Consider the following 20,322-nt stretch of genomic DNA (forward strand, 5'->3'; position numbering starts at 1 on the left):
CACTTAACTTCGCACGGCTCTGTGCACAGACGACCAGCCCAAACAAAGAAGCTCAAAGTCGCGGTTGAAAATAGAACAATGTTGTTTTTGTTTTGTTTTGTTTTTTTGTTTGCTTCTGTGACATTTATAACTTGGCTTGCTGCGTCTTCTGCTGTGAATGATGCGGCACTTTGTTTCCGCTTATGCATTTCACAACGTTCATGCCGTTGCCCTCCGGTAAGTACGAAAATGTCCAACGTATCGCTCATTCCATCTCTTGCTAGAAAGTTGATGCGCGACAATGCAAAAATAAAAAAAGTAGAAATGTGTCAAATGATGTAGAAAAATGTTGTTTATTGTGTGTGTGGGATTTCGAAGGCATCCTGGTGTGTGCATTGTACTGACTGATGCACACTTTTGTTTTCCACACAAGTACAAATATGTCATGTTTTTGTGTCATTTTTAAGACCTTTGAAGAATAGGATTGAGATTTTTGAGCAGAAATAAGGCTTTCCTTTTTGTGACTGATGCGTACAATACAAAGCAAGTTGCATTTCATTGTTGATTGCGTGTGTGACATTTCGAAGACCTTCACACACACACAAAAGTGCAACGTGATTTTTTTTTTTAAAAAGGAGAATTGTGGTCTTCCTTTTGGAAAATTTGACTTTTTTAATCCGAGCCTTATGAGAGTGGTGAATGGGATTTCACTGCTTGTTATCATGCATACGCACGCTCGTGTGGTGTGAGCTTTGGCATTTGCCATCCTTTTGATTAGCGTAACAAGAGAGCTGATAAATAGCCTCTGTTAGCAGGCTGAAATTTGACTAAGTACTTCCCAAATCCGTACGATGTGTTCGCATGAATGCAGATGGTTGCCGGAGGCTTCAGATGACTTTTCCGGCTACAGGTAGGTCGATAAAAATATCAGTCTTGACGGCTGACACCAACGCATCTGCAGTGAGCCAGCATCACCATTTCATTCTGACTTGTATGGATGGATGGATGGATGGATGGATGGATGGATGGATGGATGGATGGATGGATGGATGGATGGATGGATGGATGGATGGATGGATGGATGGATGGATGGATGGATGGATGGATGGATGGATGGATGGATGGATGGATGGATGGATGGATGGATGGATGGATGGATGGATGGATGGATGGATGGATGGATGGATGGATGGATGGATGGATGGATGACTGCAACCATGTATTTCCAATCTTCTCTGAGACACTGAGTCTTTTATTTGGTTGTTTTTTTTTTTGTTTAGCTTGTGTATCTAATTTTGTGAACTGTGAGTGTGTATTGTACATATGTGGGGTGTACCCCCCCACCCCACCTTGCCTGAACAGTTGGCCGCTATCTTTCCACAACACATTTCAACTGCTGCCCCGCCACATATCCGAATCCTTGAACAATGACGAGCTTTTCTTCCTCTCATAGAGGACGGAATTAAAATTCAAAGGCAGGAGAATCACTTCCAGGAATTTCTTTAAGCGCGCGCGTGTGCCCGCGTGAGTGCGTGTGTGCGTACGTGCTTGTTTGTGAGTGTGCGCGCGCAGACGCTGTGGGGTGGGGGATACAAAAAACAAACAAAAAAAAAACACTTGACTGATTTTAATCACATTCTTATTTATTTCATGCTTAGAGCTTGGCATGACTTGTAAGGAGGTGCTGCTGCATGGATGGAGAAAGAAAAAAAAAACCCTCCTGCCTTCTTGTTATCATGATGCAACAGCGCCGTCTAGCACGGCAGATTGAGTATTACTTGCTTTTTGTTTTTGAGGTTGCCCGTGTTTTTTTTTAAGAACGTCTGTACTCATTTCGTGAGAATTGAGCAGCGGGGAAAGTGGTTCCCCCATGGGAAATAATGTAAATGGAGTTCCCGAGCCAAACTGTCACCGTCATAAAACCTTTATTAATTCTCCAGGTAATGTTTTGAAAGGGGACATATAATGGAAAATTGACTTTTTAATGGCACATACAAATAGTTGTGTGTTTGGACTGGCTTCCCAGCCCTCAAGTGTGAAATAAACAATCTAGTACATTTTTATTTAACTGCATGAAAACATGCTTGCGAGTGAGCTTTTCTACGTGGGGCTAATTTACATCACCCCCCAAGCTGAAACAATATCGCGCACAATCACCCAGAGGCGTGACACCTCAGTCATCGTGTCAAACCCAAAAGGTAAGCAGACCTGCATTGAGTTTGTTTGAATGCGCTGATTAGCACCCGCTTCCCATGAGCATCTGATAAGTGGTGCATACGTGATTGCTATTACAGAGTCACAGATGGAAGATACATTATTTGTAACAAATCAATAATAATTTCACTGCACAGTGGTATAGGAATCACTCGTGTAGTGTATGAAGTGCTGCCTCCTCAAGTGAAAATACTCATCTTTCCAGCCATACCATCCCTCAGCTGCACGGGGGAGGCCTCTTAAAACGTGATCATTTTAGGTAGACAAGAAATAATAATGAATATGCCATTCAAACACTCACGGCGTTCGTTATTCTTTTAGCGCCATCATCTGACATACTGCCAACAAGCGTATGCGAGGCTGAGTTGCACTGTAGTTGTTTTAGGGAGTAAAGCATGAGGCAGTGACGTTTCGTGTCCCTTACCTCTTCACCTAGTATGTTCCATGTGGGTGACACGTGTTCTGCATTGTCGTCTTTCTCTTCAATGGAGATGTTTAAAAATGTACACGGTCCCAACAAGGCGCCCCACCGTCATTAAAATTTAGTGGCGATAGCCTCAGGTGAGTTTCAGGTTGGGGGATTAATTTTTTAGGAGCTACGCAACACAGCAACAGCTGAGGGCTCCTGGTGTGTGTCATCATTATGCCGCCGCGTTTCTTGTACCGATGCTGACTTTATGCGGGACAAAAAGCCCGCATCAGCGAAGATGACGCTTTGGATGGCTCCACTTGTTTATTTCCTGCTGCTTGTTGACAAGGCGGTGGATCAAAAAGGTGAGCGTGTTGTCGTCGCTCGCACGCACGCACGCTCTACAAGGTTGCTTCTGTGTCAGTTTAAGATTTCGATGTGTAAGATGAATTCTGAGCCTGCAAGAAAAAAGGTTCAATGCAGTGAGGGTTCTGAAAGAAATAAAGAAATGAAATGTTCTTGTGTTTAATTAAAATTATATGAAAGGGGTCTTGTCTTTTGCCAACCAAACAAACATCCATCCATCCATTTTCCGATCCACTTATCCTCACAAGGGTTGCGGGAGGTGCTGGAGCCGATGTAGCTGTCTTCGGGCAGTAGGCGGGGGACACCCTGAGACGAACAACCATCCGCACTCACACTCAAACCTAGGGACAATTTAGAGTGTTCAATCAGCCTACCATGCATGTTTTGGTAATGTGGGAGGAATGGGGGGTACCCGGGGAAAACCCACGCAGGCACCGGGCTGCCCAAACAAACATGTAAGATTAATTAGAGGCCCAAATTAAAGCAAATATACTCCAGTTTAACCCTGTCATGCACCCTGTAACCTGATAACATGATAAGCTGTCCACCGTAGTCACCGCTGTCTCTGAAAGGGTTCATTTGATCCTTTCAGGTGTAAAATGTGGCGGCATCCTCTCGGCCCCCTCCGGCAACATTTCCAGTCCAAACTTCCCAGGCCTCTACCCGTACAACATCCACTGCTCCTGGCTCATCGTGGTGCCGGAAGGTTCCTCGGTGCTGCTCACGTTCCACCACTTTGAGCTGGAGTACCACGCCAGCTGCGCCTACGACCACGTCAAGATCTATAACGGCGTGGCCGGCGACGAGGGCAACCTGCTGGGTACTTTCTGTGGCGACGCCGCCCCGCCGGCTTTCACCTCGTCCTGGAACGTCATGTCGGTCATCTTCCGCTCGGACCGTCATGTGGCGCACAGGGGCTTCAGCTTGAGCTACAGGAAAGGTATGTCAACGATTTTCAATGAATGAATGGAAATTTGCAAAACAGCAGAGACATTTCTCAAAACGGTGAGCGCAAAATAGAGCAAAACATCACGGTTCCTCGGCAAAATGCATTTTCTTTCTCAAAACCTTTCATGCATCTCTCAAAAGTCAATATTTGGGTCACCGAAAATGTCAGCGCGACGAGTCACTGCGTCGGGATAACACAGTCATGTTGCTTCGTCAAGTTGTCAATACAACAGTGCTCTCTGGAGGGACGTTCTGATGTCAACAGCGGCAGAAGTTTTGATAACAAACTCAGTCTTCGAAATTGAAAGTTGGACCTTTGTGTATGTGGAAATTGATTGCAAGAGAGTGGGCAAGATTCCAATTTCACTTTTACCTTTTGCGGTGTAATTTTCTTCCAACCATTTTATTGTAAGACAGAAAGTAAAAGACAGCACTGCATAGCACAAAGAAAAAAAATTGGTTTAAAAAAAATGTAAAAAAAGGAGAAATGTGAATATGAGACAATCTCCTTCAAGGGAAAGTCAACCCCCAAATTTTCTTTGGAATAAATAGATCGATAGTTTGATAGATAACGGATGACCAAACGTACTGGATGTCATCTATCGTGCGAATCTACTCTGAGTTGTCCTCGCATTTTTCTTTTCACGCAGACATGTGCGGAGGCGTGCTAACGGGCCTATCGGGCGTCATCTCCAGCCCGGGTTACCCCGCAGAGTACAGCAACGATGCCGACTGCACGTGGCTCATCCACGTGTCCAACAGCAGCGCCGTCACCCTCCTCTTCCTGGACTTCCAGATGGAAAACAACGAGGGATGCCACTTTGACTACGTGGCCCTGTTCGACGGCCCCACCGTGGCGCACCGCCACCTGGGCACGTACTGCGGGGCCAACAAGCCCCCCGCCACCATCACCACCGCCAGCCAGCTACTGCTCATCTTCAAATCCGACTTCAACATCGGGGGACGGGGGTTCAAGGCTTATTACTACTCAGGTACTGCTTCTCATCTTGTAGAGTTCCCCAAATCCCAAGGTTATTATTTAAAAAAAAAAAAAAAAAAACTAAAATCAAATTTGAAAAACATTTTCATGAACGAACGAAATAAAGTAAAAACCACAGTGCTTGATAAAAAAATATAGAGAAAATTTTTATTCTTGCACTCAACAAAATACTGTACGATTAAAACTAATACTAAAACTAATAAAAACTAAAACAGGCAAAAACAAAATTACAAACCTGGTCTTAAAACTGATTGAAACTAACTGAATAGGAAAAAAAACAAGCCCTGAGAGGCAGAACATCCTGTCACAAGTATGTGTGAAGAATTATTGCTTTGTCCCACATCTCCCCCAACCAGGCGAATGCCAGCAGGTTCTGTCAGACGTGTGCGGCAACTTCAGCAGCCCCAACTTCCCGCAGATCTATCCGAACAACATCAACTGCCACTGGAGCATCTCACTAGCGGCCGGCTACCGCATCAAGCTCTTCTTCCCCGTCGTGGATCTGGAGGGTCGCAACAGCCTGACCGATGCGTGCGACTACGACTGGGTGGCCGTGTACGACGGTGACGGGCAGGCGGCAGACGCGCTGCTCGGACGCTGGTGCGGCGCAGATAGGCCGCCGTCATTCCTTTCCCGGGGTAATAAGATGCTGGTGGTGCTGAGCACTGACAGGGACGAGGCGCATGGAGGATTCGCCGCTTCTTATCTCGGGGGTAAGGTTAATTGGTTGCTTCTTGGCGGAATACTCAATATGGTTCCTTTCCCTTTTAAAATGATCTCAAAAGTATTTTGAAAAACTTTAAAACTGATACATTACATCTAAAAAAATACACAGGGGTGTCAAACTCATTTTCACATTGTGGGCCACAGTGTTCCCCCTAGCAGATGATCTATGAATTGCAGCCTATTAAAAATATTCATTCCTTGTCTTTTATGTATTTTTTTCATGTTTAAATTATCCTGGGGGCCTGATCGAACCTCGTTGTGGGCCGGTTCCAGCCCACGAGCCGTATGTTTGACACCCCTGATTTAAGCCATAAGCGCACACTTCTGCTGCAATTGGCGGGGTACATCCGGAAGTGGCTGCCAGCCGATCACAGGGCACACATGTTCAATCAACCTACCATGAATGTTTGCGGAACGAATGGAGGAAAGCGGGGTGTTTGGCGTGGCTCTTCAGTGAGACGTGTCGTACCGATTTTTGTGTCATGCTGCCAAAGTTCTTTGCCCTTCCGTAGTGGTTCCCGTGAACGTGAGCTGCACCAGGTCAGAATTCACCATCCTAATACCCCAACACTCGCTACCCCAGTTGGACCGTGAACGCATCTACCTCGGTAACCCCACATGCACCGCCCAGCTGACGGCCACCTCCTACAAGATCCTCGCCCAGTTCGTCAACTGCGGCACAGCCAGCCAGAAGCACCGCAACGTCACCATGCTGGTTAACAAGCTCTACATCGACTTCTCCGACGGCGAGCGGCGCAACGTGCAGGAGTACAAGGTGCAATGCGACGCCATGCGCAAGGTGGCCTCGGTGTCCATCGTCTCGGCCGAGGAGCGCCGGCTCGAGCGGGAGGCCATGCGGGGCGAGGCCGTTGCCGCAGGGGGGGAGGAGGGGCGCATCGACGAGCCCCACGACCTCAGCGATATCGTCTTCATTAGCATCTGTGTCCTGGCCGTCATCCTCATGGTGATCGCCATTGTCTGGCTCGTTTTGCTTTAGCGCTCTCTTCATCAGTCACATTACTAGGGACACATAACCATGCAATTTAATGTAAAAAATGGATCAAAAACTGTACCTTTAACTTACACTACATAGTCGTAAACTAACAACAAAAACACCATTTCACTTGACAGAAATGGGCTGCTTGATTTTTTATTTTTAAAAAATTTAAAGAGGGTCTTTCTAGACTTCACTTAAAGTAAACAGTTTTAAAATAAAAGATCAAATTAAGAAACTCTTTTTTTACTTGACATATTTATCTGTGAATGTAATGGTAAAAATCATCATACTGTGCTGCGATCTGTTTTTTTTTTTAGTTGAAATTCAAATTTTCAATACAGTATAAAAACAAAGCGCAATTAACAATAATGATTTTTAAAAAAATTACCAATGACAACAAATTGCTTATTTGCATTTAACACGATAAAAAAAATACATTCATTGGTGCATAAAAAGCAGATTCATTGTTAAGACGCCTATCTCTTATACTTGGACACCAGCCGGGCAACTGAGGAGTGGTCCCGTTTCAGCTGAGCTCTGAGCTCAGGCTGCCGTCTAAAGGCGAACACCAGCGTTCGCACCGTCCTCCGGTAAGAGCCGCTGACCAGCCGGCCGCTCTGGTGGAACACCTCCCTCTCCGTGTTGTCCACTAGACCGCAGTCCTCCTAGCAGTCAAGGAGGGAAATACAAAAAAAACAAATGCACAATTAATAGTGCAGCTGCAACACCTGGTGGGCACGATGGAGGAGATACCATTAAACTCGTTCTTTTGGAGCTGACAGAAGATCCTATCTGTGTCTGCCTGCAATGTTTTAACACAGACATTTTGTTTGCAACAAGGCCATGGGGGGAAAAAATGAAATCGTGGTGCCTTGAAAAACAAGTGACCTGACTTCCAATTTTTTGGAGCGATACCACCAGTCATTCAGCATATTTTTGTTTTTACTTGCGAGACAGCAAATTGGCAGATCGTGAACAATTCTTCATTAAAGAGGCTTCAATCTGTTTAATGTCACTCCTGGCTTAAGTTTAATGTCAAAATAAACATAAAATAAAAGAGCATTTCACCTTGTGAAACCATTTGACTTTGCCTTCCAAGCGCTTGATGCTAACACACAATGCAAAATGCTATAGATGGGCTAATGAATAGCATTTATAGTTTCAGCATTATAACCCTTTAAGCAACGGATATTTGAAAATGGTCAACACATGTCAACAGGCAATATGACAATACGTGAAGGCATACTCTTTATCCGCTGCAAAATAATGACGAATACTGCAGGTTACTGAGGCAGTTAGAATACAGTAGGGTCAAAAATGGGGGAAATTTGTTTTTCAGGCGGCGTGAACTCCCACCTCAGAAGATGGAAAAATTCCCGGGTGGATGTGGTCTGACTATGGTTGTTACAGCAGCCCTCACCTTGAGCTCCAGGGCTTCGGCCAGAAGTCTCCTGGCGTTGCTCCTCAGGCATTCTGACTGCTTGTCCGAGCGCACTTCAATGGACGGCTTATTGGAATTCTCCTCCACAAACGTCCTCCAGGCTGTGTACACCATGGCAGCCGCCGAGCTGACCTCAGGCTCTGGGTGCTTCCGTAGTTTGTTGACAGTGTGACCTGAGGAAGACAAGGAGAAGTAAAAAGAAAAAAAGAAAATAAGTCAAGACTTTTAAGGCCCTCAATTTAAATGTACAGCCTTAGCATTGAATGTGATTTTTTTTTATTATTATAGCAGACAACTGAAGTGGATGACATGATATCTTCCTTGGCATCTTCATCAACTCAAGACTTTTTGAAGTCAAGGAAATGCAATATTGTTCAATGCACTGATCTCAAGCCAATGGCTTTTTAGTTACTGGTGATAAATGTGAAGGCCCGACCTTACAACAATTCCATTTCCATGCCTTCAAAAAGTGTTGAGTTTATTTTTATGGGAGATAACAAGGAAAAGTATTTTATTTTACACGAAATCCCCAGACTTTCATTGTGAGTGCCTACATTGGTAAGTCAGCATTGTTTTCATAATTATACCTATTTTTGTGGACTTCAGCACCTCCTTGGACGGCATCTTCTTGCTTAGGTCGGTCAAGGCATTCAGCATGTTGTCCCTGCTCTGTCCCGGCAGCTCCAGCGAGGATTTATAGCGCAATATGTCCTCAATGACGACCACCCTCTGGAGAAAAATTTCATTAGCTTGCTCATTCATATTTGGGTTGCATTGCGGAAACCCCCCCACCACCACCACCACCAACTCACTCGTAGGGATTCTATGGTGGCTTGCTTGTAAATCTTCTCAGTGCTCCTCGACGTTTTAGGCGTCTCTCCCTTAGATAGACGCACCACAAACTTGTCCATATTTAAGAGTTATTGACAAAATGTTCACGTGAGGTTATTTTGAGGAACACGGAAGCAAAACATCTGCTGGTAAAGCTAGCCGCAGCTAGCAGTGCAAGGCTACCTATGTTGCATTTAGGAGTAGTCGGAAATAGGACTTTCTCGAGAGTAGGGTACGCGAGTTGCCCTCGGTCTTTGTTCATCTTTGTGGTTTGGTTACGTTTCTATTCTGAATACATTATTAAAACGCATCATGAAGATTTCATATTCAACGTCACATTGCTTCATGATGCAATTAAAATGCATATACGACCGACACACTCGAAAGACAGACACATATTTTCTGAATTGTATGCTGCTATATTTTTAGGTCTTTTGTATTTTCATCACTCTAAGCAAGTTTAGAGGCATATTTGAGTCAAAATTCATCTTAGCTCAGCACGAAACGTATAATTTTAAGAATTCCCGAGCTCCTAACGCATCAAAATAGTTCCTCGGTGTCTCGCGAGAGTGACGCGCACTAACTAAAACGTTCATTGCCAAATAAACAACGAGAACTCGGAGTGGATTAGGTTCTCGCGAGGACTTGATCCGATTAAGGAGGAAGAGGAAGCGAGCGTGTTGTGTTTGTTTTGTTTGGGTTTTGTTTTCCGTACACAAAAATGGGGGTTGTGTACGGGTTCGTATGCTTTTTGGGGTTCTTTGGGGTTTTGGCCGGGGCGTCATCGGACGTGTTCGACAGCGTTTTGGGAAGCACGCTGTCTTGCCATCGCTCTTGTGAAATGACGTATACTTTACACACGTACCCTCAAGTGAGTAGTCGCTACATAGTTGACTAGCTTTAGCTTCGGCAGTGCATTTAGCTTACTGCTTGTTTTTAAATATGTCATGCCTTGTAGTGCGTGTTTAATGGACCTTTGTGGTGGTTTTTGTTTATGTGTGTGTGCATTCCTAGGAAGAGGAACTCTACGCTTGTCAGCGAGGCTGTCGGTTGTTCTCTATTTGCCAGTTTGTTCGTGACAGTAAAGACTTGAATCATACCACGGCCGACTGTCAGTCAAGTAAGTAATAAAATGGCCGACGTTTACTCAGGTGTCAGTGGATTTACATTCACCTGGAACCGGTACTTATACATTGAAGGAGGGGAGGGTGTTTACATATTTCTACAATGAAAGAGAGTCACTCGATGCTTGCTGTGTTTAAAAAAAAAAAAAAAAAAAAAAACAAGGGTAAATACCACACAAAAATGGGGCCGAATCTTTCATTTATTCTGACATTTTTGTTGACATATCCTTTGTTGTCTGTCCCGAATCCTTTTTAAACTATCTATTACAGCCTGTCAAGAAGCCTACACCCAAGTTAACGAGCAGTACGCGTGCAACCTTGGCTGCCACAACCAGCTTCCTTTTGCTGAGCAACGCAATGAACAGGTGCGCACCATATGTCTGTCCGAATACGGACCTTCCACTCAGAATCAATGTCATCTTCATTGGTCAAGTACGTTAAAACACAAACAGAATTTGTCTCTAGTAGTTGGATTCACTGTATTATAGCGATTAAAGACACAATGACACGAAATGTACATTTTGGCCATAGACACAAATGCACAAAATACGTATATACATATTTATATATAACCAGACTTTATAGTTGACTGAGCGGGCTTGAGGCATTTTCTCAAATGAAGCGAAGGACTAGTGTTGTGGCCCTATAATTATGGTTCAGGCATTTTTGTTTTTTTTATGTCTGCTTCCTTGTTCCTTGGGTAATTTCTTGATGAGCTACATTCCGTATCACGACACCATTCACGGAGTAATCACTCGGAGAGTCTGCAGCTTTCCCCACACGCTCAGATTTTAGGTCGTAAATATTGAGTACGCTTAATATTCAAGAATGTCAGTCCAACCCGTTGAGTGAACAAATTCACTCTTAACATGCCTCCGACTACTGGCTCCCGAGAAATTGAAAAGTGCAAGCGATTGTCCGAATAAGATGACGTTCAGTACTTGGAATGTAACCTGAAAGAGAAGTGTGAGCTAACACAAGAGATTCTCGGCACTCGCTCGGCAAAGCCACTTAAAGGCAAAACACGAATGGGTGAATTTGAGGGCTGTGCTCTCTCATGCTTGTTCCATTTAGCTTGAAGCAATGGTGCCGAGGATTCACCTGCTGCACCCGCTGATGTTTGTGCGGGACTTCTGGGAGGACATGATGAGTCAGGCGCACAGCATCATCACCTCAACATGGACCCTTTATCTCCAGGCCGACAACGGCAAAGTAGTCATTTTCCAGGTGTGTGACACTATATGGGGAAAAAAAAAAACTAAACAAAACCTGTGACTGCTTGTCAACAATATGTGATAGTGTATACATGTGTGTTCTGCTTGTCAGACTGAATCAATTCTGGTTTTCTCTCAGTTTGAAACAGAGAAAGAGGATGACTCCCCCGAAGTGCAAAAGACACGTAAGCACACATTTGTCACAAGAAATAATATAGAGTCTGACTTTCATGTGATGGTCTTTGTTTGTTTTTTGGGGCGTATCCTTTGAAGTCTCTGATGTGAACAGCCCCGTCTACAAAGACTACGAGCGTACGCTCATCCAAGAGCGGGATCGCGACATGAGCGCTGACCGCAGCGCTGATGATTACAACTTCTTCAGCTGCCTCTCAAGGTTTAATAGCACACTTAAATACCAAGTGAACCGTTAAGTGTTGAATAATTTTATACAATCGCACACTAAAATTAAAGTAATTGACCGATCCCAAAAGGTTTTTAATTGCCTACGGAGGCCACAAGATAATGGCAAAGCATTACTTATGTCAAATTGGAACTCCTCACTACACTTCAACATAATTCGTACACACCAAAATGCCACTAAATTGCATCACGGCAACACTGCTATTGGAACGCTTTGTTATGCACAATAGCAGCACCCACAGTGACAGCGAGAAATGCAAATTCCTATACCAGTTGATGGGGGGGAAAAAAGGAAAACGAGTCTTTGTTTTTTCATACGGCACAACGCAAGTTGAAACATTTGCTCCTCAGGAACCCTTGGCTGCCAGGCTGGATTTTCACCACCACCTTGGTACTGTCTGTAGTGGTCCTCATCTGGATCTGCTGTGCCACCGTGGCCACCGCCGTGGACCAGTATGTGCCCGCTGAGGTCAGTTGCTGCGAGGCCTTTGGGGATTGTAGCCCATTAACCAGTATGCGCTCCACAATCTTTCACACTTTGCAGAGAAATGGCACACAATATACTGTGCAGTGGTGCCTTGACTTAAGAGTTTAATTTGTTACACGACTATGCCATGCCATGCTTGTAACTTAACTTACTGGTATTTCAAATGAATATTCTCGGTTGAGCTGAGGCGAGATGATGTCCTCCGATAAAGCACCTTCTCCTTGCAAGTCTTTCTTTAGCATTTTTGTGTTTGACTGTCCAGGTATTACCGATTGTATTTTATTTTTCAGAAATTGAGCATCTACGGTGACAGGGATTTCTTCGCAGAGCAGAAGCTCATTCCGTACTCGCCGTCCTCCCTGTTCATCATCACCTCCAAAGGGCATGGAGAAGTTAGCGAGGAGGCGGGGCCCCTTCCTTCCAAAGTAAATATTGGCCAGTCAGATGTGTAAAAAAAAAAAAACAAAAAGTGTGGTGAGGTAACAACTTTTGACTCCACGTGTGCTTGCATTGTAAGAGAAATAAAATATTTCTCTTAATTAATTCCTCATGCCCCTTACAATGCTTTTCAAATGGTTGCATGATGGTACTGTCATGCCAGTACTACAGAACTAATTGTTTTGATCACCAACCAGCCCGCCCCCTGCCCTAATTTCTGTTCGCGCTTGGTGACTGTGCTTATTTTTATTTTCGGCTGTGACTTCTTTTGAGGTGATTTCATCCAGACACTGAAAACTTTTTTGAAATGACATGCAATGCGGTAGCCAAACTAACTCCCTGTTGTTCTTGCTGACTGCCGTAATCTGCAGTTGGCAGAGTTTAACAATAAAAACGATTTGCTCTTAATTGAATTCTTGTGGTCTACCTTCCAGTTGAAAAACAAACTGCATAAAACAACATGCGTACAAAATAACTTTATTAAGAAAACGTTACTCAACAAAACGACTGTATAATCGTCGTGCTGATGCATCTCAGTATTGGTCCAACAAATCCATGTCGTCAGCGTTAAACACTGACAATGAGGCACGTTTCATCGGCGGACTGGCCGTCGAACGGTCACTGCGCTTTTCCGACGGTTGCTTCCTTTTGCCGCTTGCGTTCCAACAAGTTCTGTCAGGGGTGGTGCCGTCTGTGGTGCTACCCGCTGGAGGTTTGTAGAAGTGCAGACGTTGCTCCTCGGCTGTTGCATCTCTGTTGCGACACAATGGTGCCGCGTTCAACACCTCCTGGACAAACTTCTGCCTGCCAACTTAAGAACGTAATAAAAACAAATTATTTATGGTATGGTACTTTTTAAATTGATTGTTTCTTCGTGCATTTGGTTGTGACTTTGTAGTTTACAATCCAAAGGAGAGAAAAAAAGTAACTGAAGAATATTTTTGCCATGTAAAAAGTTAAATGTAATACAATTATTGTACAAAATCAAAACCCAGAGTACACATGTTGCAAGAAGGTGCATAAATGACAGAATCAAATGTACGGGAGATTTCGCACACCCCGAAAGGCGCCTGGCAAACACGTACAAAAGCGAAGTGCTGATATTCTGGACTCATCAAGTTTCTTCTGTTTCGGCATTTGCGCTCCATTGGTTTCCCACTGGTTTACAACCTGATGACCACACATTTGTGTACATAAGATGTCACACACAACAAGCAGCAAGTCAGAAAAACAAACAACTGTGTCACCTGTTCCGCCCATCCTTGTGTTTTACATTCAGAGTGGTCAAAGGCGTCCAGCGCGTTCTCGGAATAAGTCAGGCCCAGCAGCTCCCACATGCTCAACTTCAGTCTTGAGCCAAACTGCAAACAACAACAATTACTTTTTTTTGTTGAATATTATTAGGCTAAGTGCAAATAAGAGCCAACTGTGTGTGCCTCAAGCACCTTCACGCTGGTGCCAGATACATCCAGTTTGTCAAGTTTAGGGAGACACTTCAGGTAGCGGAGAGCCCTCTCCGAAAGGGGGTTATCTGGATGAGAGAAACCATTTTCAGTGTCTTATTATCTTTTTATTTGGACTATGAGAAGAACAATATACACAGAAGTTACATTAAGCAAGCTGATTCTAGACTCTGCCATCAACATGTGCTGCTGACATTTATCAAAAGTTAAGAAGACTGTTGACTACATTTTACACAAAATAGGACAATTAACAATGCAATCGCCGGTGCACTTTGAATCGCGTGATTGAAAAATAAAAATGTGCATGCACACGCTGCGACGGCCATAGCGGACACCCAAGCATTAAATCAGCACAAAGTTTGGCTAAAGTTTAGCCAGTTAACGGCCAGCTGCTAACCTGAACACATCGCAGCCAAGGCTACACTCTAATTCACTGACTCCCACATCACTCATCTTGCTAGGCATCACCTTGTAAAGCCACACACAATCAAAAATCACAATGACTTGACGCTCTCGACCCCAAATGGACAAAATCTGAACCTCACATGCAAATGTAGTTATTTAGTAACACAACTGTTTCTTTCCATGCTTTTCAAAATCGGCAAAATGTTAACTTGCGTGAAACATCCAGGCACTGAAGACAGTCCAGTCCTTTCCTCATCATTCTCACTGGTGCCGTCAGTCGTTGCAGGCCAGCGTCTGACAGGCCGTTGCCGCCAATGAAGAGCTGAATCAAGCAGCTACAAGAGGAGAAAACAAAAACTAAGGGCACGGGTGAGTCTTTCAACATTGACCCCAGAGTAGATCATCACCTCGCCAGAGAGGCGGATGTCAGGTGCTGGAATATCTCGTGGTTGTCGCCCAGCCGGCAGCCAAACAGGTCTAAACGTTTCAAACTGTGGAAGGTCTTGATGTCAGCGATACGTTCGCTCAATAGAGGAAACCTGCAGGACACCACACGGATCACATCACGTCACCTTTTTAAGATATACGAGGGGGAGTCAAAATATTACAAACAGCTCTCACCTATGGGAACTATCAAAATAACAAAATCTGGGTCCTACATTAAGGCTTTGAGTGGTGGCCCTGTCAGGCCACCATGTTGTAGTGGCCCTGCCAAAACCTGCAATAACCCTGTATATTCATGATATAAAATGATACGTTTCAATGATTATTTTATATTTAGTGTCTTTGTGTTGTATTAATATCTTAAGCCTTTAAGAAAACATTTTTGTGGGCTTTAAAAAAAAAACATTTTGAATATAAAATCTAACTTTGTGTGCATGTGTGTTATGCACTGTCAATATGAAAGAATGTCCTATTTTTTAACACTATACTGTAGAGTGCAACTTTACCTTATTAAAAACAAACAATTTAGTTTTTTTTTTCTGGGATGCTGGAACGGATTGATAGCATTTCTATTCATTTCAGTGGGGAAAGACGATTTGTGAGGCGAGTGTTTCGAGTTGCGAGCGTGGTCACTGAACTAAAATCAAACTCGTATTAGTTTAGATTGCAAGTGTACCGATAACGACACAACGGACCGGTGGGTGGCATTGCAACACACCTGTTCCTGAGGCAGAGGGAGCCGAGCACCATTTCCCCATAGGCGTCGCTGAAGAGCCGCAGGGCTCTGGGGGAGACGTCCGGCTTCAGGAACACGCGGTTCTCCTCTGCCGCCGCGAACAGCCTGTCGCCGATCTGCTCGGGGAAGCCCACCAGCGAGTCCACGTGCTGCACGTTGCCCGCCACGAAGAGCAACGCGATGTCGAACAGCGACTTGCTGCTGTAGCGCAGACTGCCCTCCGCGTTGTACGTAAACACGAAGTGCTCCTTACGCAGCACCAGTGGGTTGGTCCGCCGACAGGTAGACGACGAAGACGAGGAAAATCCCACCACAGGCTTGAGCACGATGTCGCTGACACGATGCAGCTTGCCTCTTTCCCGCACGTACACGCCGCTGGCGTCCATTTGTGGTGTCGACTCTCACAACACCATTAAGTTCATGTGTTTCTGTTCCTCTCAAAAACCAAGCCAGAACCTACATTCGACTTGACTGGGATTTCAGTGAATTGCTTTTGCTGGTGTCAAAATAAAAGCCCCTTTGACAAGAAACATCACGTTTTATGTGAGCACACGCCAAACACGACACTTAATGTGTCTTTGTCCGGCTACGACGTAATATACACACCCTAATTAGCCTTTCGCTAAATCTGAAGTTGCAGTCTGATTTATTTACTTGATTAAAGTTTTCGTTGGAATGACCCGAATACAGTACACACATCTTGTCTGTCCAGTTTTCCCGGATGTCACTTTCAATTCGTGCTGTCAAAATAAAGGTTATTGACGGAAAAATACGTCATTTTATCATGGTAATGGGGTAATCAATTATATTAAATAGTACTGGCTGATATAAATGACTCTATCGTATTAGCTTTTCGTTAAACTTGTATTGTACTACTGTAACGATTAAAACATCTCTTATTGTTTTGAAAAACGACAGACAAGAAGCCAGTCTGTTTACAAAGCTGACACATCCGGATCCAGCTTCCGTCAACGTAGGCTAGCAGTCGCGACATGATTTTTGGATCTTGCATGGTAGAAGTGAGCATTTCTTTTACGCTTGTGGTCAAATTTGAACTCGAGGTTTTCTCATACACGAAGGAATAGTATTGATTATTTGTTCCAACATGCGTATATAACGTAGCATCCTCGTTTCCGGCATGTGGACATGCTAACAAGTAGCCAAGCTGTGACGCTGGCTTGTTTGCGAGTGCTTCTTTGTCGCTTGATATGGAGAACGCCTCTTAACCGTGTATTGTTTTTAATTTTCTCACAGCTTCCCAAGAGTAAAACCACAGCTCCTGTTTCACTTCAACTGATAAACTGACAACTTTCTGTCCAACTGGTTGGCATAGATGGCGTCTACAAACGACCCATTTCAATTTCAAGGTGGGTGACGTCAAATTTTCACTCAATTGTTCCAAAATGGCACTGCATTATCTGGTTGTGGAGTTTCGTGGTGACAAACGTTAATAATATAATATAATATATAATAATTATAAAATAAGTACTTAACTATTGAGTCGTCACGGCGACCAGCACCGATACCACTGGCACTTTTGATATCCAAAGTTACTAAAGCTAATGACAGATAATTTTACACACATCTGTAAACTATGAGCTTACGTTGATACATTTAACAATCAGCATCTGTGGTATGATGTATTTTATGAAAATGTGCCGTATTATGTTTTTGTCATGTTTTTAGGTTAGTATTGATTGTGAACTGTCTAGGTAACAAATGCACGACCTTCCACCAGTGTAACTGAACTTGTGTTTTTATTTTATTTTGTTTTTTTAACGTCACGATTCAAGAATTTGAAGAGAGCAATCTGCTAGCAGCTGCTAGCGAGTCGACTACCATCAGCATCGAGGATGATATTATGAACCCAAAGTTCCCCACTGGGTTTGCTCCCAGTGGTGATGAAGACCCCACGGCTGAAGATGACAAAGCTGAGGCAAGATGGTTATGATATGCATTTGTGGCTAACATGTTGTTGGGAGCTTTTAAATCATTTTTCCTTTGAAATGATTTATTTATTTTACCTTCAAGCTTCTGTCAGGGGAGAAGAAAAGCATCCCCTTCTGGACCTTTCAGTACTATCAACAGTTTTTCGACGTCGACACACACCACGTAAGTCTGACTTTATTTAATTGTAATTAAAATCACCAAAAAAACCATTGTTTGATATAAAACAAAGCACAAATATTTGAATTGAAAGTGCAACATAGCCTGAATGGTTTTCGACAGGCGAGACAGTCTGAAATACAATACAAGCCGAGAATGTTAACCAAAACAAAAAGTTATAATACATTTTCTGTTAAACGATCTGTAAAGTTCTTCATTACAGCTACAGCTGTTGTGAACGCGCTCTAGGAATAAATATGTATTGTATTGTAAGTCACAGACCACACAGAGTCAAATGCAACACCTCAGTCACAGAAGATCCAAATCAAAGACCCTTGTTCTAAAAAGGCTGGCCTTGGAAGTCCTATCAAGTCAATGTGAATGAGAAAGGTAACGTACTAAAGTAAGTAAAAGCCATACAAATGGAGAGTAGATGAATAGAAACGAGAATGGAAACAAAAATGGGAAGTAAAAAAAAAAAAATCTTTCAAAATAAAAGCAGAAATGGCATCAACCAACAAACTCAATGCACAACACCAGTCACGGATAAGCCTGATATAAGGTCCTTTACACACAAAAGGTTGGTTTATGTTGACGCTCACTGAGGCTACCGTGGCAACAAAAAACAAGAAGTAGGAAGCTGCCAAAAAAAAAAGCAACAGCACAAGCACATGGACTCAATTGTTCACTAAAAGTTGGGTCATTTATGGCCCGCTTACGTGATGTGTGATGATGTGACATTTTTGTTTCAGGTAACGGAAAGAATTGTTGGCTCGGTGCTGCCTTGGCCGGGCAAGAACTTCATTCACGTGTACCTTCGCAGGAATCCCGATCTCTATGGTGAGCACGCAGAGACACATTTATTTTTCCATTGAGAAGTTCTTAAAACATTTACAGTTTGTATCGAGCTGAAACTTTAATACACTCGTGCCTCCACTCAGGACCGTTCTGGATCTGCACCACGCTCGTGTTTGCAATGGCCATCAGTGGAAACATCTCCACCTTCCTGGTGAACCTGGGCAAGCCAAACTACAAGTACACACCTGAGTTTGGAAAAGGTCAGCGCCGCAAAAATGCGTCATTTAAAAAGTGAATTATTATTATTTCTGATACATAACGAGTTGATTCTCTATGCGAGGGAAAATTGAGCAATTAATAATTCAATGCACAAGGGTGGACATGTCAGCCAAGTTGGTGACCCATTAAAAAAAAAAAAAAACTCTGGTAACTTAACTCCACAAGGTCAAAAGCTTGACCAAAGCCTAAGCAGATTTATAGTTGTCTGTACTTGCTGAAATGTATGTTCTCTGAGCTTTAAAGGTTCGTTATTTTCCATCCCAGTCACCATAGCTGCGACAGCCATTTTCAGCTACGCTTGGCTGGTCCCTCTCGCCATGTGGGGTTTCCTACTGTGGAGGAACAACAAGATCATGAACTTGGTGTCTTATTCCTTCATGGAGATAGTCTGCGTGTATGGATACTCACTTTCCGTATACATTCCTGCTGTGGTAAGTTTTTCGTCTAAATGCTTTTCTGTCTTGTTCAAAAATAGCAATGTGTGTTGTAAAATTGTCTTTTTTTTCTCTTGTCTTGCCAGCCCTATACAGTATCTTCTCTTTGCGATGATTTGCTAACTTGCTGTCCTTCCCCACACAAGGTTCTGTGGATTTTCCCGTACGAGTGGCTGCGGTGGCTCTCCATCGGGGTGGCGCTCTGCCTTTCCGGCTCTGTCCTGATCATCACCTTCTGGCCCGCCGTCCGCGACGACAAGCCCAGAATGATCGCGGCGGTTATGTCGGCCATTGTGGTGCTCAACGTCCTGCTCGCCGTCGGCTGCAAAGTAAACGCTCCAGATTTCCTTCGTGACACACTTTGTCAGTCTCTCATCGTCGCTGTAACTTATGTCACGTGGCAACTTTGCCGATGCTCTTCATGCCACAGCAGCGCAGTCTTTCAATACCTGTTGGTAATTGTGGATTTTTATGACACTGCATAACACTGTCAGGATGCACTTGGCAGATTTCAGCAGTAGTTGCTCTTCGCATGTGGTCAGTTTTGGTAAAAAGATTTCTCGCCGCTTGTCATCCAAACCTCCCACTGAACTCGGAGTGCGGCTTTAAATGCACAATTACAATTTAAGAGTCATAATGAGCGTCATTAAATTGTATTTTGTCACATTAACTGCAGTTACATAATAGCCAGCTATCCAGCAGCGAGCACAAAAGTTAACGTAACGGTCGAGATCTACACTCAGTGCTGCTTCAGGTCACTCCCATGCTCGCGCGCTATGTGAGCGGCCGCTGCCGAGGCCAAACGTGGCGGGGTCGGAGGGTCGCTTATTCGCTCACATCTCCGTAATAGATCTGCCCAGTTAATCGCCATGTCTGTAAGGCTTTTTGTCTCTCTGCTGTTGCCCTCCATTTTTAGGCCTATTTCTTCAGCAAAGCCGAACTGGTGCCACCGCCCGCCAATCTGTCGACGACAGCAGTGGTCCTCCCGCACACGACATGAGGAGTTGTTGAAAGGTAGAGCCAACGTTTCACGTTATTTATGTATTTATTTTACCCTTTTTTT

General features: G+C 43.9%; 5 protein-coding genes and 1 long non-coding RNA gene across 9 annotated transcripts in view; 3 read left to right on the forward strand and 3 right to left on the reverse strand.

Annotated features, from left to right (window-relative positions):
* Positions 1 to 6,797, forward strand: cdcp2 (CUB domain containing protein 2). 2 transcript variants are annotated; one of them, XM_019856733.1, is made up of 5 exons: positions 1 to 216; positions 3,561 to 3,908; positions 4,567 to 4,908; positions 5,273 to 5,629; positions 6,155 to 6,797. In XM_019856733.1, exons 1-5 carry the CDS (start codon positions 183 to 185, stop codon positions 6,637 to 6,639), a joined length of 1,566 nt encoding a protein of 521 aa, XP_019712292.1. In that variant the 5' UTR covers positions 1 to 182; the 3' UTR covers positions 6,640 to 6,797. The 2 variants fall into 2 exon arrangements, with proteins under 2 accessions (XP_019712292.1, XP_019712291.1); XM_019856732.1 differs by lacking the exon at positions 1 to 216 and adding an exon at positions 2,186 to 2,967.
* LOC109507365 (uncharacterized) overlaps positions 5,730 to 20,322 on the reverse strand; it is a 22,648-nt gene continuing 8,055 nt past the window's right edge. The window contains exon 3 of the long non-coding RNA XR_002166449.1: positions 5,730 to 5,940. This is a non-coding gene — a long non-coding RNA (uncharacterized LOC109507365). The remainder of the gene's footprint in view (positions 5,941 to 20,322) is intronic.
* tceanc2 (transcription elongation factor A (SII) N-terminal and central domain containing 2) lies at positions 7,021 to 9,143 on the reverse strand. The gene is made up of 4 exons (XM_019856741.1): positions 8,893 to 9,143; positions 8,668 to 8,809; positions 8,060 to 8,253; positions 7,021 to 7,304 (listed from the first exon to the last, which is right to left on the reverse strand). Exons 1-4 carry the CDS (start codon positions 8,989 to 8,991, stop codon positions 7,116 to 7,118), a joined length of 624 nt encoding a protein of 207 aa, XP_019712300.1. The 5' UTR covers positions 8,992 to 9,143; the 3' UTR covers positions 7,021 to 7,115.
* On the forward strand, positions 9,543 to 12,699 carry tmem59 (transmembrane protein 59). Of its 2 annotated transcripts, none has more exons than XM_019856738.1 (8): positions 9,543 to 9,782; positions 9,926 to 10,031; positions 10,306 to 10,400; positions 11,110 to 11,262; positions 11,389 to 11,434; positions 11,523 to 11,643; positions 12,021 to 12,122; positions 12,447 to 12,549. In XM_019856738.1, the coding sequence occupies exons 1-8, from the start codon at positions 9,633 to 9,635 to the stop codon at positions 12,451 to 12,453; spliced, it is 780 nt and encodes a 259-aa protein (XP_019712297.1). In that variant the 5' UTR covers positions 9,543 to 9,632; the 3' UTR covers positions 12,454 to 12,549. The 2 variants fall into 2 exon arrangements, with proteins under 2 accessions (XP_019712297.1, XP_019712296.1); XM_019856737.1 differs by having other exon boundaries at positions 9,579 to 9,782; positions 12,021 to 12,138; positions 12,447 to 12,699.
* lrrc42 (leucine rich repeat containing 42) lies at positions 13,056 to 16,316 on the reverse strand. Of its 2 annotated transcripts, none has more exons than XM_019856734.1 (7): positions 15,625 to 16,316; positions 14,870 to 15,001; positions 14,676 to 14,797; positions 14,040 to 14,125; positions 13,842 to 13,955; positions 13,653 to 13,764; positions 13,056 to 13,405 (listed from the first exon to the last, which is right to left on the reverse strand). In XM_019856734.1, exons 1-7 carry the CDS (start codon positions 16,026 to 16,028, stop codon positions 13,128 to 13,130), a joined length of 1,248 nt encoding a protein of 415 aa, XP_019712293.1. In that variant the 5' UTR covers positions 16,029 to 16,316; the 3' UTR covers positions 13,056 to 13,127. The 2 variants fall into 2 exon arrangements, with proteins under 2 accessions (XP_019712293.1, XP_019712294.1); XM_019856735.1 differs by having other exon boundaries at positions 13,680 to 13,764; positions 15,625 to 16,311.
* yipf1 (Yip1 domain family, member 1) overlaps positions 16,562 to 20,322 on the forward strand; it is a 4,994-nt gene continuing 1,233 nt past the window's right edge. The window contains exons 1-9 of the mRNA XM_019856739.1: positions 16,562 to 16,661; positions 16,897 to 17,009; positions 17,436 to 17,578; positions 17,674 to 17,754; positions 18,501 to 18,588; positions 18,690 to 18,806; positions 19,090 to 19,256; positions 19,406 to 19,588; positions 20,176 to 20,273. Of these exons, the coding sequence (XP_019712298.1) occupies positions 16,976 to 17,009; positions 17,436 to 17,578; positions 17,674 to 17,754; positions 18,501 to 18,588; positions 18,690 to 18,806; positions 19,090 to 19,256; positions 19,406 to 19,588; positions 20,176 to 20,259 (897 nt within the window). The 5' untranslated portion in view covers positions 16,562 to 16,661; positions 16,897 to 16,975 and the 3' untranslated portion in view covers positions 20,260 to 20,273. The remainder of the gene's footprint in view (positions 16,662 to 16,896; positions 17,010 to 17,435; positions 17,579 to 17,673; positions 17,755 to 18,500; positions 18,589 to 18,689; positions 18,807 to 19,089; positions 19,257 to 19,405; positions 19,589 to 20,175; positions 20,274 to 20,322) is intronic.

Source organism: Hippocampus comes, unplaced genomic scaffold (genome assembly GCF_001891065.2).
Source record: "Hippocampus comes isolate QL1 unplaced genomic scaffold, H_comes_QL1_v1.1 scaffold105, whole genome shotgun sequence".
NCBI classification, from domain to species: Eukaryota; Metazoa; Chordata; class Actinopteri; order Syngnathiformes; family Syngnathidae; genus Hippocampus; species Hippocampus comes.

Excerpts from the sequence above, each read along its gene's own strand:
- cdcp2 (XM_019856732.1), top strand. The coding sequence starts at position 2,871 with ATGCGGGACAAAAAGCCCGCATCAGCGAAGATGACGCTTTGGATGGCT. Across the intron at positions 2,968-3,560 it reads CAAGGCGGTGGATCAAAAAG|GTGTAAAATGTGGCGGCATC; the intron begins GTGAGCGTGTTG and ends TGATCCTTTCAG. Across the intron at positions 3,909-4,566 it reads CAGCTTGAGCTACAGGAAAG|ACATGTGCGGAGGCGTGCTA; the intron begins GTATGTCAACGA and ends CTTTTCACGCAG.
- tceanc2 (XM_019856741.1), bottom strand. The coding sequence starts at position 8,991 with ATGGACAAGTTTGTGGTGCGTCTATCTAAGGGAGAGACGCCTAAAACG. Across the intron at positions 8,810-8,892 it reads CCACCATAGAATCCCTACGA|AGGGTGGTCGTCATTGAGGA; the intron begins GTGAGTTGGTGG and ends ATTTTTCTCCAG. Across the intron at positions 7,305-8,059 it reads CCGAAGCCCTGGAGCTCAAG|GAGGACTGCGGTCTAGTGGA; the intron begins GTGAGGGCTGCT and ends CTTGACTGCTAG.
- tmem59 (XM_019856737.1), top strand. The coding sequence starts at position 9,633 with ATGGGGGTTGTGTACGGGTTCGTATGCTTTTTGGGGTTCTTTGGGGTT. Across the intron at positions 11,263-11,388 it reads GCAAAGTAGTCATTTTCCAG|TTTGAAACAGAGAAAGAGGA; the intron begins GTGTGTGACACT and ends GTTTTCTCTCAG. Across the intron at positions 12,139-12,446 it reads ACCAGTATGTGCCCGCTGAG|AAATTGAGCATCTACGGTGA; the intron begins GTCAGTTGCTGC and ends TTTATTTTTCAG.
- lrrc42 (XM_019856734.1), bottom strand. The coding sequence starts at position 16,028 with ATGGACGCCAGCGGCGTGTACGTGCGGGAAAGAGGCAAGCTGCATCGT. Across the intron at positions 15,002-15,624 it reads TCCCTCTGCCTCAGGAACAG|GTTTCCTCTATTGAGCGAAC; the intron begins GTGTGTTGCAAT and ends GGTGTCCTGCAG. Across the intron at positions 14,798-14,869 it reads ACATCCGCCTCTCTGGCGAG|CTGCTTGATTCAGCTCTTCA; the intron begins GTGATGATCTAC and ends CTCCTCTTGTAG.